Source organism: Canis lupus, chromosome 23 (genome assembly GCF_048164855.1).
Source record: "Canis lupus baileyi chromosome 23, mCanLup2.hap1, whole genome shotgun sequence".
Taxonomy (NCBI): Eukaryota; Metazoa; Chordata; class Mammalia; order Carnivora; family Canidae; genus Canis; species Canis lupus.
Window position 1 is genome coordinate 41024923 of NC_132860.1, and position 19703 is coordinate 41044625.

Sequence of the window (19703 nt, forward strand, 5' to 3'; positions counted from 1 at the left end):
ATCAGCTTATTAGATCTCTTGCAAGACAGGTACTGGAATATCACCTACTATACAAAACAAAATCTAAGCTTAGGGATAAGAAGATGAGAAATAATAATGCTTTAATAAAAAGCAATACTAAAATATTAGGTATATTGGAAGAACATGATGTGTAGCCATGACTGTACAGAGACTGTACAGAGCCACCTTTGTCAGGCAGAACAACGTGTCCTTTCTGGTAGGCTCTAGACTGGACTAAAGACACCAAGGCAGACCATGTGCTAGAAACTTGCCCCTGCCCAGAGGGTAAGGCCTAGCTTTGAGAAAAGGCAAAAGAGAGCTGAGAATGAGGATGGTGGTAAAAATTCACATTTCCAAGAGACAGACACTTTACATCATTTTACTGAATGATCACAAAGTCTTACAAGGTAAAATTATGCCAGGCACCGTGCATTCATCAAAGCAATATTAGAAGGAAGCTTCTTGTAAAATAATAAGAAATAGTTATATTGCTCTCTGCCCCTGGTTCCTGACACACAGCTCCTAAGACTTTTGTAATTTTCTGAGTGGTAGATGCATCTGACACAGAATTCAGATCCAAAGTCTTTGAAATTTCCTGGGTGATGGGAACTTTTTTGTTCTAATGAGGTAACTCCTGGAAGGATCATGGATAGGGGCTGCTCACCAGAAACACCAAGCCAGGGGTGCCTGAGTGGCTCAATCGGTTAAGCATCTGACTCTTCACTTTGGCTCAGGTCATGATCTCAGGGTAGTGGGATGGAGTCCTTCATTGTGCTCTATGGGAAGTCTGCTTGAGATTTTCTAGCGCCACCCCCCCCACCGTGCACTCGTTCGCTTTCTTGCTCTTTCTCTCCAAAATAAATAAATCTGAAAGAAAGAAAGAAAGAAAGAAAGAAAGAAAGAAAGAAAGAAAGAAAGAAAGAAAAAAGAAAGAGAAAAAAAAGAAAGAAAGAAAGAGAAAGAAAAAGAAAGAAAAAGAAAAAAAAGAAAGAAAGAAAGAGAAAGAAAAAGAAGAAAGAAAGAAAGAAAGAAAGAAAGAAAGAAAGAAAAAGAAAGAAAGAAAGAAAGAAAGAAAGAAAGAAAGAAAGAAAGAAAGAAAGAAAGAAAGAAAGAAAGAAAGAAAGAAACAGACATCCAGACAGACTAGGCTATTACTAAAAGCTTGGGACGTTTAACTCTATCCTCTATTTTCTGGAGAGGGAAGAGGAGCTGGAAAGGAAATTAATAATCAATCATGCCTTTGTGATGAAACTTCCATAAAAACCCCAAAGTTCAGAGAACTTCCAGGTTAGTGAACACATCTATAGGCCAGATGGGTGATGCATCACAACTCCATGGTGACAGAAGCTCCTGCACTCAAGACCCTTCTAGATCTTGTCCTATGTATCTCTTCATCTGGCTGTTCATGTTGATCTATATCTTTTATCATATTCCTTACTACATAGTAAATCCATAAAATATCTCTGAGTTTCATAAGCTGTTCGAGCAAATGACTGAATCCAAGGAGGAAGTTGCGGGAATTTTTTATTTGTAGCCAATTTGGACAGGAATTGTGGGTCAATTGAGGACCTGCGATTGGCATTTGAAACAGGGGTGGACAGTCTTTTGGGACCGAGCCCTTCACCTGTGGGGTCTGCACTAACTCTGGTTAGTGTTAGAACTGAACTGAATTGTAAGACATCCAGCTGGTATTGAAGAAGTTGTTGGTGTGCGAAAAACCACACCCCACATCTGGTGTCAGAAGAATTGCATGTGAGAGTAAAAGCAAAAGGGAGGTTTTCCTGTAGCACTATTATTACCTATATTGAAGCAGACCACCCCCCCCAAAAAAAAGATGATGCTCAGAGAGACCTGCTACTTGTCCCTAGTCATGGGACCTGTAATGTGGGATGTGACCCAAATGAAAAAACTTGAAATCCTTCTTTGAACTCCTTCTTCTCCCGACCCTCCCTTTTCATCCTCCTGCCCTCTGCCCAGTAGTCATGACTTTCTTGTCACATGCCTCCTAAAACCCTCAAATCTCTACCTGCTTTTCCTTATTATTATTACCATGGAATCGATCTTTTCTCATCACCTTCTTGAATATTAAATTGCCAACTAGCTAGTGTCCTGGCCCCATGCAGTGCCTCATGTTGCTCTCTGGCTCCATGATAAAACTATGAAAATGAGAATCTAATGATTTTGCTTCTATGCTTAAAGTTCTTTCAGGATGCTCCACTGTCTTCACAACAAAAGCCAAGCTCCTTTGAATGGCAAATCCAGGTCCTTCATGGAGTGGCCCCTGCCCTCATTTCTCCTTATGCCCCAGCTCTTTAGTGTGTGTATGTGTAGAAGCATATGCATGTACACAATGCATGTACCTGTACATGTGTGCATACACACAAACATGCATACAAAGATTTTTCAGCCAGAATACTTGCAGGTGATGTCTCAATGAACAACCCGCTTCCATGGCTCAATATGCTGCTATGCTCTTTGTTCTAGCTAAAAAGCCTCTTCACCTGTTCCAGTAGCACTTGTCAAAATTAAACCCCAAGGGAAAATTAAACTTTACATGAATTACCTACACAGGAAGACACTTTCTCTTCTCTTTTCCCTCTGAATTCAGGGCATTTATCTATAAGTCTTACCACAATGCTATGATTAATTTCTTCATTAAAGTCTGCTTCTGCTTTTTCCCCTCTGGACTCTAGGTTCCTCAAAGTCATAGCTATGCGCTAATTATTTTCATATTCTCAGTAATTGTGACTGATTCTAGTGCACAGTAAGTGTTCAATAAGTATTTGAAGAATAGATCAATGGAGAAATGGACAGATGGATGAATGAGAGGCAGGATAACAGTTAGGTATAATTTGGGGGCAAAGCAGGCCTTATATTTGGGACCCAGCTCTTCCATATGACTTTGGATAAGTCACTTAACCCTTTTAAATCCTGTAATATGCAAAATCTGTACAACTGGGGAAATTGTACTACCTAACTCATAGGGAAATGACAAATACTAAATGAAATAATACATATATATATAACACAATTGTGGAATGTAGAAAGTGTTAAGTGCTAAGTGTTTTTATTATGAATAGGAATAACTTAGTTCCAGTGACAAATATATTACACACATACGGACTGAACAAAAATTATTAGAGAGAGAAAGAGAGAGAGGCCTCTGGAAGAAGAGGAATCCAAATTTTTCTTTAGAAAGAGAAAGGAAGACTAGTTGGAGAATAGATGAAATCTGGAAAAGTCTTCTGAGGCTTTGCAGTTTCGGTATATCACCTGATATCAATGTTTGAAGCCATTTTTAAGCAGACCATTGGAACTGAGAATGGGTTGAGGCATTGCTTCTATTGTCGAAATAACTAAGATTATCCTTTGGTGGTAAACCATGTCAAAGAGGAATAATTATGAATTTTATCATAAATAATATTCTTTTCCCTAAAGAATTCTAAGATTAAGCATTCCAGGGAACTTGATCTTCATGAAAACCAAATAAAGATATGCAACATTTTATTCCTACATTTTCACAATATTTTTAGACATATTATGATTAAACTTCCAGAGCCACCAGATCATGTTTTGCTGGGCTAATTGCTAAAATGGTGGCAAGTCATTTGCGAACAAAATTTTGCCAAATGTCTTCAACCACTTTTCATCTCCAAGCTGTATTCACAAGGATAAGAATATTTATAGCTACTCTCTAGTTTAAATACATTATAAACCTAAATGCTTCAAAGTTATTAACAGCAACATCAGCTAATAAATGAGCAAAAAACTTAAGTTTCATTATCTCTACTTATTTCCTCTAACCTATGAATCAAAAACATTTATTTTGCATTAAGTATACATTCATTTTCTTCTTTTCAATCACCTCTTTCTGACAATGATCACACCTATTCATGCTCCAAAAATTTTCATGATGCAATCTTCAAATACATCTTGATGAGAATGGATGTGCCTGGCTTTGGCAATAGGTCAAATGCAAGATCACAAATGTGAGAATATGATTAATGAACATTATTATATTTTAGAACAATGTTTCCCAGCAGGGAACTTTTTTTTTTTTAATGGCGCTCTATTAAAACACACACATTTCAAGAACTGGTCAGTTCTCTTCTTCATGAATATTTTTCCCCTAAATAACATACACTCTTTTCCCTGTTTCATTATCCAGTAAATGTCTCTTGATAACCAGATGCCTGAGATTATAGGGACAATATGTTGACTAGAGATCCTCCCCCTCAATCCAATAACCACCATTCATTTACCAGCTTATATTAACCAGAGTAGAGTGAGTCTCACTTTAAGAAGGTCAGCTATACTATGCTTATTTAAACATCACTGTATAATACAGGGTAAATAAGTTTCTTCTTAAACCATATTTTAATTCTTAAAACATTTCTCACTAACAATCTGTATTCAGCGAGTCAGTAAAACAAGCAGAAAAATGAGGAAAAATCTCAATATAAATAGGTTATTACACTGTGAATGAGAGCAACAAATACTAATGATCTGATTAAATTTTCAGCTTTCCAGAAATTTTTGCATGTCATGAAATGACATATTCTTTGACCTAAAGTTATCCTCAGCAATGAATACAAGATAGTATATTTAAGAGTCTCTCATGAGAGACTAAATGAGAATATTTAAAACCATGAATAATCCAAAAATAGCTTAAATCAGGTCTAGACAGACACAAATACCTGCCCACTTATAATTATTGACTGATTCTTTATACAACTGTCTCTTCTATCATAGTATTCTCTACATGGGCATTACTTACATGCCCAGAGTTGTTGCTCCTATCCTCATGCTCTTCCCTAGACCAATTTAACACCCTTTAGGCAATGCAAATAGAATTGTATTATTCTTTCTCTGTTCTACCAGCACCTCCTAAATTCTACTCCCAAACTAGACATTATATGGGCAATGGGAGGATGCAAATGCTTAATATTCTATAACCTAAATAAACCAATCATATTTCATACAGAATTTTTATATAAATATATTCAGATCCAGAAACCTTTCATTAGCATGCTTCCATTTGGTAGTTTGGAAAGTTGCAATTCATAATGATGTTAAGTGGTCACCAAAGCAGTGCTTCACATCAGCATCTAGCAATAATTTAGAAATATTAAATAAATAGTTCTTCCCCAAATATTATTAAGGGCAGGTTGACAAAAGTATCCTGATAGGAGTTATCTTCTAAGAACAATGAACAAGCCATTTCCTAAAGGTGTTTGAAAACATGCAAGTCTAGTTAATGCTATTTGCAATTTTAAATGAATAATAACACTTGCAGCTAGAATGAAGTATTGTTATGTGTCAAGCGCAGTTCTAAATATTTTTGTGTTTATTAATTTATTTAATCTTCATAACACCCCTGAGTGGTAGCTCTTATTATCTGTCCTTTTCTTTATAGGTAGAAACTGAAGCAAAGAGGATTAGGTGACCCAAGTCACAAAGTACAGCTGGTAAGGCAGTCTGCTTCATAGTCTGTACTTTTATCACAACATGGTGTATGTGGCATCAATGGATGACTTTTATTCTATTAGGCCACAGATGGCCCCCAAAAAACAAAACAAACAAAAAAATTACCCTAAGGATTAAACACTGACAAAGGACTGTCACACAGTATCGGTATCTCTGTTAAGTATCAGAATGAATCACATCCCTATCAGAAAAGTAGCCTATGAGCAAGAAGGATACATGTAAGAACACATAGCTAAGGAAACCTAGAGAAATAGTTGGAAAAATATTACCAATGGGTAATCTGAGAAGCTGTGATTCCCCTCTTCAAGCAAAGTTATCAGGGGGAAGAGTAAGCCTAAGAGGCAGAAGAGCAGGCATCACTGGCCTCTGCAAACAGCAGCTGGGGACAAAAAATACTGAGAGACGTGTGTCAATCTCTTCAGGCTCCTCCATGCTCCCTGCCATAAAAAGTAATATATGCATGGAATGCTGTCCAGGCTTTGTATGTCCCTCAGGAGGGTCCCCATGAAGGGACTAGAAGATTGTTTCTAGAGATTAAATCTGGATTAATATCAATACAATGAGCAGATAATTCAGATTCTGTACTTATGTTCTTTATCAGAGTTAAGTAAATATCATCAAGGCTAAGTATTAGGGAAAAAATTATTCTAGAAAGTGAAGTTCAGTGGATACTTGAACAAACTGCCAAGCCAGTCAAAGAATGAGTCATTTAACACAATGATTGGTTTTGATGAAATATGTATAAACCAAGCTCTAGTTCTTTAAGTTGGTGACCTTCCTTTTCTATATCACATACCAATCGATTCCTTCTTCAGCTTGTTGTATACTAGATAGTAAATAGAGTCAGACATTCATGAAGTAAACTGCTTCAAGTAGTGAGCGATCCAAGCTTCTCAGTATCCATCAGCTTTTAGGGAAAAGAATGCCTAATAAAAATCTACTACTTCCTTATTTTCTGGGAAGATGAAGGTATATTTATTTCTTCAATCCATAAATATACTTGTGGCATCTAAGAGAAGAAAAGGTCTACCCGTATAAGAAATGGTCAAGAGATTTCACTTCCCATAATTATAAAGATAGTAAAGAGGAATATATAGAAATTACTAAAATCATATCTAACATATGGTTATTTGAAAACCATTTATTACAATATGAATGAATCCTTGCATTCAAAGTCTAAAAAACAGGAAACCAGGTGAGGGATCAACCACAACATACCTGTATCTGTTGATACAGAATCAAGCAAAAAGAAGCACAATCAGACACCAATGCAATTAAGTTACAGTCTGCACTCTGCAAATATTCCTAGTCATGGCTGGACTGTCCTGCAGGCAAGTCTTTTTGCTCTGACCCAGCTGTGAGGAGCTGGAGACATTATGGTGCAGGAGATGCCCTACTTAATTAAGTCAGGGTATTCTAGCTTTTTCACAAAACTTTACAAAGAAAATATTTTGGTATTGCCTTCCCAAATCTCTCCCATTACTACACCCATCCCCTTCTCAATACCCAGAGAATTCCTAGTTCTTACTTGGGATACTTTCTTGATTGAATAACAGGCAGAATCTCAGAGTCTTGATTAGATGGAGGAAGTAGTAAATCCCGAAACCTTTCTGTCAAAAGAAAAATAAACATCAGGTTATGAAAAAATAAAGGTAATGAAAATAATTTCAAAATGAAATTATTACCTATTGTTTTAATTTTTCAACTATTTTGATTGTACATCTGTTATTAGAAATGTGCCCATCATTTTGTATAGTACTAAAATATGTCTATTTCATTTTAATGACTATATCTTTTTAAGATTAAGATATTGCAACAACTGCCAATGCAAAAATAAAAAGTATTATTAGGGATGCCTGGGTGGCTCAGCTATGGAGCGTCTGCCTTTGGCTCCGTGCATGATCCCTGGGTCCTGATGCGTGATCCCACATTAGGCTCCCCGCAGAAAGCCTGCTTCTCCCTCTGCCTATGTCTCTACCTCTCTCTCTCTCTCTCTCTCTCTCTCCCTCTGTGTCTCTCACGAATAAATAAATAAAATGTTTTTAAAAAGTATTCATTAGTATAGACTAGTAAAATCTTATAATTGAAAGATTAGAGGAAATACTTATGACCAATAAATATACCTAAAAGATGCACAATCTCATTAGTATCTTGAGAAGTGCAAATCCAAGCCACATACCGTTAGCATTCATATTACGTGGCATTTGATTGACAGAAATGAATCCCATAGGATCAAGTATTAAAGAGGATGTGGATCAATGTAAGCTCTCATATAGGCAATACAAGTTGGTACAATAGTTTTAGAAAACAATTTGCGATTATGTTCTAAGTTTAATCTCTGTATACCTACGAGCCAATATTTCCATTCCCAGGTATACACTCTGCAGAAACTTTCACATAATGTCTTAGGCAGCCAGTAAAAGAATATTCATAACAGCACTGTCCGTTACAACATAAAGAGAAATCACAATTGCCCATCAACAGGAGAATGGACAATTTGCAACACATACACACAAAGGAATATTAATTGAAGTGAAACTGAATTTGAAAAAAAAGAAACTAAATTCAGTTACAAATAAAAATATAGTAAAATGGTGAGTGGAAAAAAATACTAGTAGATTACATACAGAAAAATGGCATTTGTTAGTTTAAAAACAACTAAGTAATGTATTGTTTAGAAATGTTACATACAAAACAAAGGTAACCAATGAAAAAAAGAATTACTATACACAATCCAGGATAATGGTTATCTTTTAAAAGAGGTAAGAAGATGAAATAGGAGAAAAGCAACAGGTAGGTCATAATTGTTATTTCATATCTATATAAAACATAGATATGTATATAAAATATATCTATAGCATCATAAAGGAGTAAATGAATGAATGTGGACCAGAGATCATTCAATGATGACATTAGCCCACAAACCAAAGCTTTGACTAATAAAAATTCCATGCTTATGAAATTCATAATGAAAGAAGGACGGAAAGGAAGAGGAAGAGAAGAAGGGAGAGAAGAAGGTAGGGAAGGAGAGAGGGGAGAGAGAAAGGAAATGTGGGGCTAAGGGAGAATAAGAATGTGGAGGAAGGAAGAATTCTCAGTTCTACTTTAGAAATAGTTGTATTGCATAACAGAGTGGTCTATCACTCTGATGCTGATCCCATATTTCCAGAACTAGGTACTACATTTTTATTGTTACATATGATTGTGTATCCACCTATTCTTGTCCTTCTAGTAGATGGGTATTGCAACACCAGGATATAGAACATTATCTGACACCTATTAAAATGCTAGATAAATATTAGTTGAAATGATATTTCCATTTTTACTGCATAAAGAAAATTGTAAAGGTTAATCATAACACCTTCCAGAAAAGCCCAACTGGTCATCTATCAACCATGAAAAGCAAGGGTACTGAAGCTCCAGCCTTGAGAGGGTCACATGGTCAGGCTGAGAGACAGGGAGCAAAGCCAAAACTCCAAGCTGCAGTAAATCGATTCATCAAGAACTGAAGATGGATAATTTTCACAAAATACTTGTCGGCAGTTGATGACAATTGCCACTTCCCAGTTACTGAACAGCCAGATGTTAAACATTTGTGAACACAGTTGTTACAAAGTATGCTGAGAAGCAGGATGGGGATTTATCCTTATATTTATTAAAATGTACTGAATCAGATATTTAGCTGACTCTGCTGCTTGTTACCACCACTCGGACGTTCTTATAGTACACGCAGGAAGTAGCTAAGAAAATCCTAAGAGAGCTGGTTGTACTCTAAGCCCATAGATCTAAGAAAGCATAATTTATTTTTCTCCTTCAAGTACACTTACTCATTGAATTCCTATTTTTAAAAATTAAATTATACTGACTGATATACTATGCTATTTTTAATGAGCAGAATGAATGCTTATTTCGATGAAATGACTTGTAAATTCTTCCAATATGACCCTTGTCTTTCAGTCCATTTCTCAATTTAGGTAGCATTTCATTAATGGAGTGATTTGTAGTGTTTCTCCTTTTCCTTTTCCCCCCTCCACTTATGACTTTCCAACAAATCTTGAAAAATAGAGCCCAAACCCAACAGCAAACATGAACTTTATATATCAAGTAAAGAAAGAACTGTTCAATCAAACAACTATATTGAATATAATATATTGCTGGGTGCTAAAAATACAAGTTAAAGTTTTATTGGAGTAATTCTCAAACTGATTTAAAATGCAAAGAAAAATCAGAATTCTTAATGCAAACAACCATAAATGGAGGTTCTTCCCTGTTTATATAATCATAAAAAAATGTGATTGTAAATCTGAAAGATAATCTCTGGAGATAATATTATATTGATAGGCTTTAACACACACACACACACACACACACACACACACACACACAGAGCAAACGTAGCATATAAGATATTATTTGCAAAGCTACCCAACTATGAAATCTATAATGAATATTCTTACACTTGATGCATCTTTTAATCTGAATATCATAAATGCAAGCAACACTAAACAAACATTAAAATCCTTCAGTAGCTATCATGAGTGTCAAGAAAAAAAAAGCACAAACAGAAAATGTCCTTTTAAAATGTTTATTTTTATCATTAATTTCATAAGTTTCTAAATATGCACAATTAACTCTATCCCATAAAGGTAGGATGATTGTTTACTTTATGAGAATAAAAATAAATGATAAAAATTATCCTTAGAAAAACCCAAGTAAATGAAAAGTTGTTTATAATTCTTACATTGGTCCTTTTAAGTCTCCCAGATTTCTGCCTATCAACGAATTAATAAACATCCTATTGTTTATCTGATGTTGGGAAAAAGACCAAAATAAACTGGTGTTTCTTAAGTAGTAGGATTTTTAAAATAATATTTCTGTTGCAGCAAATGTCACACCAGATGATCTGCTTTCTCAGGAGACCCAAAGTCTATTTCTTAAGAAAATGACAGTTATCTGAACGCTAGATCACAATCCTTTCCCTGGGCTCTTAGAATAATTTCATTAAAGCCACTGAAAAGAACTGGAGGATTTTCTGAAAAGTGATATTTTGATGAGTTGACTAATGATGAGATAATGTCTGAACATGATTGTCTACCAGTCGGGGATAGATCTTAATTAAAATAAGCTTTTGTAGACTTTCACCCACTCTTCCCTTCTCTCATTCAATCAACCAAAAGACTGTGAGGCTATCAGACTGGATGGCATATTACACATGATTACACTAATTTGGGCTCTCTGGACAATCAATTTTGAGACAATACATTTAATTATTTAAAATCAAAGATGGGAAAAGTAAAATAACCTTTCCAATTTGAATTCAAACTTTTTGGTACATTTATTGTGACTCAATTCTTTACCTTCCTCTTTGTGAAAAATGTCCATTTTGTAATCCTCCCCCAAATGCAAAATGGAGGGGCCTCTGGGTGGCTCAGTTGCTTAAGTGGCTGCCTTTGGCCCAGGTCATGATCCCAGGACGGTGGGATCAAACCCTGCATGGAGCTCCCCACTCAATGAAGAGTCTACTTCTGCCTCTCCCTCTGTTGCTCCCTCTACTTGTACGCTCTTACTCTCTCTTAAATAAATAAAATCTTTTAAAAATAGATTTAAAAACAAAAAGACAAATGCAGAATATAACAAATGCAATAATTTGCATAACTAAAGGCCAGTATGCAAATACATTTCTGAGATGAAAAGAAAATAAAATCTTCTCCCTACCAGTATAAAAAAAGGAAGAAAGAAATTAATTAAAGGCAGTCAAGAAAACAAAAAGATGATGCCATCCTTCTATAATCCAAAAGTCCTTTGCATCTAAAGATGTGATCATAGCCACCTAATGGGTGTCTTCAGTAAGAACCCAAGAAACAACTGCTGTTTGCTGGAAGAACTCTGTCAAGGTTTTGCCAATTCCAAGTTACTCTTTCTTTCTAGGTAATCCCCTGTCCTTACCTTTGCTTCTCCATAGTCCACTATGGAAATGAATATTTTAACCACTTTAAGTATTATATTATCATGGGCAAGGAAAGAAAACCAAATAAAACATCTCTAAAGAGTGATAACGTTGCTCTAAAAAACCTGGTAAGAAGTTACTGAGATTTTTATAATAGATACAAATTTTCTCCTCTTTCTTTTAATGCTCATATTACACTTGATGTCAGTTTTAATTTTTCTTCAAAAGCATTAAAACAAAGCCCTTAAGGGACATTAAGGAGACTCATTAAAGACTTAAACTTTGCTCTTAGTTTTCATACAAAATCTGTAAATGATTTCACTATAATATTTCTATTATTTTACAAGAAAAACTGAAGATTATCTCATAATACAGGCAACATTATAAGTAAGCATGCATGATATGGGGTATACCAAAGGATGAATCTTGCTTTACTATATAGTTTGCAGTACTTAGAAGCAACAAGTTTTAATAAGAAAGATACTGAATTGGTTGTCAGAAAGTCTAAGGTCCCCCATCTACTCCTGCCTCTGTTCTTAATTCCTTTTGTCAACTGACAAATGAGTGAGAGTGAGATGAGTTCAGTGATCTTTAAGCCACCTTTCACCTTTGAATTGTTTAAAGTGCATATGCTTAAGGACAAGAAAAGAATCTCACCAAAGCCACTGATATGGAAGGTGGCCATACATCTTGGTTTGCCTGGGACAATTCTAGTTCACGCTTGTTAGCATTCTGCTCAATTCAGTATTTATCTCAGAATCTTACTTTTTAAATTAAATGTTACTAATAAAACATGCCAAGGGTGCTGTAATTGATGTAGGGAGTCCCCAGTAAGGTACTTGTCACTTGTCATCCAGTTGTGGAGAGTACAATCAGCAGGTAGCCTCCAGCTGTTACATCAGGTTCTACCTCAGATGCAAGGGAAATAAATGACTTCCCCAGAACAGCTCTAAGCCAGTGGCTAGACAAGGCAGGGATATTTTAGCTTTACAGAGGCAATACTGATAGGCAATATTTGCTCCAGAGCTTCCCATCAGTTTTGCCAAGGCTTTGTTGAGTCTGCACAGTGGTTCAACTTCTTCCTCAACCCAATCCCACATCCCTTCTCCCTTCAGGGGTGTTAATACCTAATAAGCATTACAAATTCATAAATTGCTTCTCAGACTCAGTTTCTGGCGAACTCAACCTGCAACAGATGGGCTTGCTAGACCTCCACTTTGCACTCAGAGCTTCTGCCATGTTCTGCTACTACAGGGTGAGATGCATGTACGTGTAGTTAAATCAGAATAAAGAAATTTCTTCTCCAGCCCCTTCCAGGAATAACATAACTAACACCTTCATTTTAAGGACAAATGCCCATTGTAAAAATGAATTACTCCCAGAGACACACATCTTGGGCCAAGTAACACCATTCAATCTAGGCTGGTGGTGAAAGAAAGAAGTACCCTGCCGGCGACCTGGTATACTAGCCAGTGGCACTGGGCCCTGTGCTATCGTCCACGAGATGCACACAGCCATCAAGCCTTTGGGAGATATTGTCAGCAAGAAATTAGAAAATTATAATTTCGGTTGGTATGAAAATTATATAGGAACTAAACACTCCAACCTCAAGTGTACAGAGCAGCCACTCTGATTTTGTCCTTTTCATGAAGAACAATAAATCATTTCAACAGTAAGAAACTAGATAATATAAAGATTAATAAAAAGTAAATGCAAATTTGTTTTACTTTTTCAAAAAAAAGTTGAACATGTATCTTGAACAAAATATTTGTCAATATTTGTCATATGGCCTGAAGGCTATAATGATTTCACTGAACACATGAAAATGCTCAAATCTATTGATGATGAATCAGCATTTAGTTCACAAGTTACTCATGATTTTAGGAAAACTACGCACAACAATGATAATTTAAGACATAAATAGGTAGAAGGTCCAGTAGGTGATCAAGGTTATGAAAAAAAAAATGAGCTTGACAGTCACTGGGATCCATCTGGGTGGCCCTGTTTCTATGCACAATGCCAAGTTACAGATTGGCTAGTCATCCAAAGATAATAATAAGGCAATTTTAATTTTATATTACTGCTCAAAAACAAATTAGAGAGCATGTTCTAACTGTCCACAAACATCTTACACTCTCTCTTACACTCCTTCCATTGATGTATACCTCAATGTTCTCTACTGCAAGGCAGCTTTTATATCCCAAGGATCTCTAGCTGAAGTTAGGAAAGATAGGCAAGTATTTCATTTCTCTTTTTCTTTCCTGTTTTTCCTCTCTGTATTCAATTTCCTGTTCTTTCTCATTTTTAAATGAAAATCAGTCATTCCAAAGAAAATTCTTCTTTCTCACCTCTCTTTTAGCCATTTCCACCCACCGTGTCCTTGACTCTATCACAAAAATACAATAATAGTTCTAAAAGACAGTCTTCTCTTTTAGAAAGGGAATGGCAGGGAAGAAAATAAGCTGGTAAAGACCATATTCTGGTTAGTGAGGTTTTTCAAAGACACACCTTTAATAATTTTTATACAAACACAGAAAAACAAGGTCTAACTGTTGGACTTCAATAAGGAAACAAAGGCACAGATGATGAAATAAATTTCTGACTAACAATAAAACATGGGAAATATTCCCTTCTACCTAAAAGTACAAAGCATCAAGAGTAAACTAGAAAAAGCTCATGAAGGCAGGAGAAAAAGGAGATTATATAGATAAAGGATTCTGACAGTGGCTCAGAATTTATTCCAATCATGCATTCTGGAATTGGGGTGGATTCAGGTACCCAGTGGACCTATGGTAATACACACATAAGCTGAAATTCCATTAACTTCCCATAAGCCCAGACTGTTACTGGCCTACTACAGTAATATTTTGGTACCTCAGTATATAATGTCACATTTGAGTCAGTTTAGTTCCCCAAAAGTTGAATATTTCCCTTTCACCCATGCACTCACCCTGCCAAATCATAAGAGGATCATTGTACAATTTAATTTTGACATGTAGAAGGGCCTTTTTCTCAAAGGGACCTGACTATCCATTTATTAAAGACAGTTCAGAATCTGAATCAGTTCAGAATTAGCTGACACAAGTCTGGGAATTGGAAGAAGGGCTGCACTCTGTATTGAGATGATTCAGATTATGCCTCTGTTTTGCCCATCCTAGAGTTTTCTTCTCCTTAGTGTAAATCAAATAAGACTTTAGGTTGTCCATCTATTTGAAATCCCAAGGATGTCATGGTCAGTTAGTCAACACTGAAGATCTCTATAGGTCAGTCTAATGGGAAACCGTTCCAGCCATCCTGACTTTATCAGTTATGCATGGTCTCTCAGCCCTTGCCTCTCAGGGACCTCATCATATCCCCTGAATTCAAGAAGCCCACTCTAACAAGAGCCTCTCTCACTTGTCATTCTTGGCCTACAAATGGTCACCACAGCTTTTTAAAGGGTTCTGGAATGCCTATCACCAGTGAATTTCTCAAAGCCACATTGAAAAAATCCTTTATGGGAATTTAGTTAAGAAGCTGATAATCTATAATATATAATAAATCTGGGCAGTTTGGATGGCTCAGCAGTTTAGTGCCACCTTCAGTCCAGGGCCTGATCCTGGAGACTGGGATCGAGTCCCACATCAGGCTCCCTGCATGGAGTCTGCTTCTCCCTCTGCCTGTATCTCTGCCTCTCTCTCTCTCTCTGTCTTTCTCTTTCTGTATCTCTCATGAATAAATAAAATCTTTAAATATATATATAATAAATCTTCTCCAGCATTCAGATTGGAATGCTGTAGATAACTTCATCTACAATATATCTAAGAACTCATTAAGCATGTATATCAATAATGAATACACTTATGAATATGAGATGAAAGAAAAAAAGAAGTTAACTTTTATTTTATCTATAGCCTGTATTTTCTTTTTTATAGCCTGTATTTTCAATAGTGCCTATCTAAGTAATTTTTGAAAAGATAGATGTGTATACTATCACTCAATAACACACATGAACATGTCTTCAAGGATATATGTCATTCACATTTCCTATGTTATAGTTTTTATAACACTGTCCACTCCACCTCCTAAGGAAATCACAACACCAATGAAGAAATACAACACGCACATGGACAAATACACACACATACATACACATACCGCTTAAAAGAGAAGGTACAAATTAATTTTCCACAAAACATTTAAGAAGTACTAGGTAAATATATAAACAAAATACGCACATCTAAAAATTACGTTTTTCAGCAAACATCTACTGACCAGGCATCAATTTAGGTCCTCAATAAACTGAAGGTCTAGTAATAAACACAGATGTTATAAAAAGATATGTACACTACAAATAAATAAGTGCTAAATGTATGCTCTGAGAGTCCAGAAAGAACAACTAACATCGCCTGGATCTGTTGGTAATAAAAAGAAAAAGAATCAGGAAAGTTTTATTTAAAAAATGAAACAAAGAAACCAAAGAAGTCCTTCTGATCCAAGGTGCTAGATGAAGTAAATAATTTTGCTACAATTTTTGTTGTCTGCTATATATCAAATATCTCTAATGACACAAAATTTAAGATTCGGAGTAAGACTAATATTTTGACAGAAGGAACTTATATCAATTAAATCATACATTATTAATTTGCTCACTAACTCAATAAACTTTTATTAAGTACCAATGACTTGTCACACATTATGAATAAAAAAAGATTCTTATTCTCAAGGGCAGCCCTGTTTACCACAAGGAAAGGCCAAGACAACAAAAGAATTGCAATTCCATTAGAGCTACTTGAAAAAGGATTTAGAATGTAATTACAAAATTACTCAAAAAGGGAAAGAAGAGCTGTTCTCCTAGGGATTTAAAGAAATTAATGGTTTGTAAAAATCTGATGTTTTACTTTCCTTAAAAAAATATGCACACTAATCTTCGGAAAACAAATTACTTTAAAAACTGGGAGTGAAAGGGCAGACTTAGAGTGGTACATTCAAATCAACTAGAAAGATATTGAATATAAATTTTCCTTTTCTGAAAAGTTTTAAATCAAGTGAATGTTCTTTATTACCATGGTAACTCAGTATTGAATAACAATAGTTGCTATTTAAAATATTGCTTTCAAAGCAACATCAAACACATTCAAATTAACACTATTTTAGGCAAATCAGGAAATCTAGTTGCAGAGCCAGAGTATTTTGCTACTAAAGGTATAGAAAAATCTTGATAAAATTCAAATAGAAATTCTGCAATTCTAGAAGAAAAAATAAATCAGCTACATGCTCTGGTTATTTAAACTACCTTCTCCATAAATATTAAGGCCAATGTCAAAGGAATATAAAAAACACTATTCCACACTTGTTTGCCTAAGGGAAAAAATGAAAACAAACAAACAAACAAACAAAAAAACAAACAAGCCCACACTTGCAAATCAGAAGATGAGGATGTAGAACACAATATATACACAACTAGAGCTAATAAATGGTTAAGATCCTTAATAAATGATTGGGGAAAAAACCATAAAAATCCTGTACTTGGCATTTATCCTTCCACAATATTCTCTTGAGATTTTTTTCAACTATACCAAAATTAATCTATTATCATTCCTACTTTATGTGGAATCAAATTATCCACATTCTAGACCTTATTTCTCTGAAACAATTATACAGCTTTATATAAGCAATGAGCTGAGAATCGAGAATACTCCCACAAGGCGGAATGTTGTAGGTGAGGAAGCCAAAAACTAGGTGGACTAATCAGCTCAAGGTCACATGGTGAGCAAGAGGCAAAGAGATTTTTAAAAACCAAGCAACCCCCACTCCCACCATCCACAGACTCACAGCCCAGTGTTCTTTCCACTGCCTCACTGTTCTTTCTCTCCCTCATTCTTGGGAGAAAAAAATGCTGTCCTGCCTTTTCTCTCCTCTTCCCTCTCTTACTTGCTTCTTGCCTAAGAATTACAAAATGAGGAAAAATAAATAAATAAAAAAGGCAGCAGGGTCACCTGCTGGACACCCTGTACCCTTACCATCATAAGGTTGGAAGGTAGGCAAGGCAGTATTATACAATGGAAATTTGCTTAATGGATCCTTATATTTCCAGAGGAAGCACAGTGATAAAAGTCTGTTTCTTTAATACTCATTACTCTGGGTCCTACTTGTTAAACCTATTATTAAAAAAATCAAAAACAGCTTTTGAAAGAATTGCGAACAGACTTTTTGGCCTCTAAATACATCAATGAATCAATGTCTATCACTGGCTTTCTTATAAAACATAAATTCTCTTCCATTGACACAGAGGCTAAACTACAACAAAAACTGACAGGGGGAAAATAAAAGAAAAGAGGTTAAAGAAAAGTGAAAGCAAATAAGAGAGGCATTTTTGGATAAACACATTATTGCTACTAAGCTTTCCACAATCCACCTTTTAAGGAAAATGTTATATTTTCATTTGTCACAGCAAATGCACTTTTTTTTTTTTTTTTTTTTTAACAATGTTGGCATTCAACAAAAGAAACACCTCAAAGTGATCAAGGCTCAGCTTGATACTAATTCAGTTCCTGCTTTCTGCACAAATTCTGAATACCTGCTGGGTGCATATTCTATAAGGAACAGGCAATTTTATCCAAGATCCAAAGAAACTGGGCATTTTCTTTTATGTTTTTATGAAGTTCTAACTGAAAACCTGGGGTAGCGAAATTAATGGCATGCAATATACAGTCCTTTCAAGCTTATAAAAAACCAACCACATAGTGAGAGTCTTCGCTTTTCTTAAATAAAGGAACCCCTGGTCAAAGAACAAGCCTATAAAATGGATTAGGGAAGAGCAACAAGCAAATGTATGAATCCTTTGTCAGGCTGTTTCAGTGGACAGATTTGGGTATTCCTAGATCCCTCTGTTTTTGTTTTTGTTTGCATTATACATTCCCAATGTCAGTATTTTGGATCCTCACTAGCAATAAATATTAACCAAAAAAATATTTGTTAAATGATAGGCAAAATGTAGTATTATAGCTATTCTAATTAACATTTATTTGAATACTATTACAATTTTCTCTGTTCATGTAATTTATCCATTTACTTTTTCAGCTTCTTATTGAATTAAAAGGGCTCTTTATATATTGACAGTATAGGTGAGTAATTGCTAGAACTATATTTTGGTTCAACTCTATATTATTTTTTGATGAGATTTTTATATTTTTACATGGTTGTATCTACTTAGTTTTCTCTATGTATTCTTCTAGAAGAGATGGTTTTTTATAACCAGAGATTACTATTAATTTCTCTTTTCTTCTGATTCCTTTACAGATTAACTTCTTTATGTTAAAATATTTAACCTATTTGGAATTAGTTTTTAGACATCTAAAATAAAAATTTAATTTTTTTACACAGTTATTGTTTTAACTAAATATAAACTAATACTTCATATTGATTTATGGAACTTTCTTTATCATATAATGTTTTTTTCATGCAGTAAAGGGTTTATTTCTAGGATATCTATTTTTGCTAATAGATTTCTTATCATTTTTATTCTAGTACCATACTGTTTAAACTATTTCAACATTATAGGAGGACGCATAGTAAATTAGCACATGTTTTAGCATACAATGAGCCTGAGTTCAAATATCAAATTACTCACTTAATAGCTTCATGATCCTAAGTACATCTTTCAGCCTTATAAATTCTTTGTTTGTAAAGTTTATTTCACTTTATAACATGTCTTAATAGGGCCAGTCTTGTCACTCAAGATTTTCTAGATTTTTTGTTATTTACTTTTAATTATTTTCTTCTGTTTTTCAACAGAAATTATCAATTCCTTTGCTCAGCAAAGGGTGTAGGGACTGGCTGTCTCTGTTGCAGCACTGTCAAGGGCTGTTTGCCAGCCATCACCTGAATGCACCCACTGACGCATCCCTCTGTCCTGGTGCTACCACGGCATTGCCAGCCCTCTGGGGACCTGCAGAAGACACCTGCCAGGAACCAGTATGCCTCGTTGCATAGGATCCTCTTGCCACCTTCTTGGAGTTACTCCCTGCCCAATGTCATACAGAGAAAAGCAGGACTTCAAGTGGGGAATAAGGCTGGGCCTGATGAAACACTGTGGCCACTATGGAGCCACAGTTCCAAATGCAGACAGGTGCCCTAGCCAGGAAAAGAAGTGGCAGGAGGGATGTATTTCCTCCAGAGTTTGAGACCCTGAAAAACAACAGGTGCATCTGCTGTGCTGTTCTTGAGTTTTAGTTGAGGATTAGTTGGTTTTCAGTCTCCATTTTGGAAGAGAGGAAATGTTACCAAA

At 35.4% G+C, this 19703-nt stretch overlaps 1 protein-coding gene across 6 annotated transcripts in view; it reads right to left on the reverse strand.

The window, feature by feature from the left end:
* Positions 1–19703, reverse strand: part of NOX4 (NADPH oxidase 4) — a 179672-nt gene that overhangs the window by 48013 nt on the left and 111956 nt on the right. For all 6 annotated transcript variants that reach the window (XM_072794979.1, XM_072794977.1, XM_072794975.1 and 3 more), the window contains one exon: positions 7016–7097. In XM_072794979.1, coding sequence (XP_072651080.1) covers positions 7016–7097 — 82 coding nt within the window. The remainder of the gene's footprint in view (positions 1–7015; positions 7098–19703) is intronic.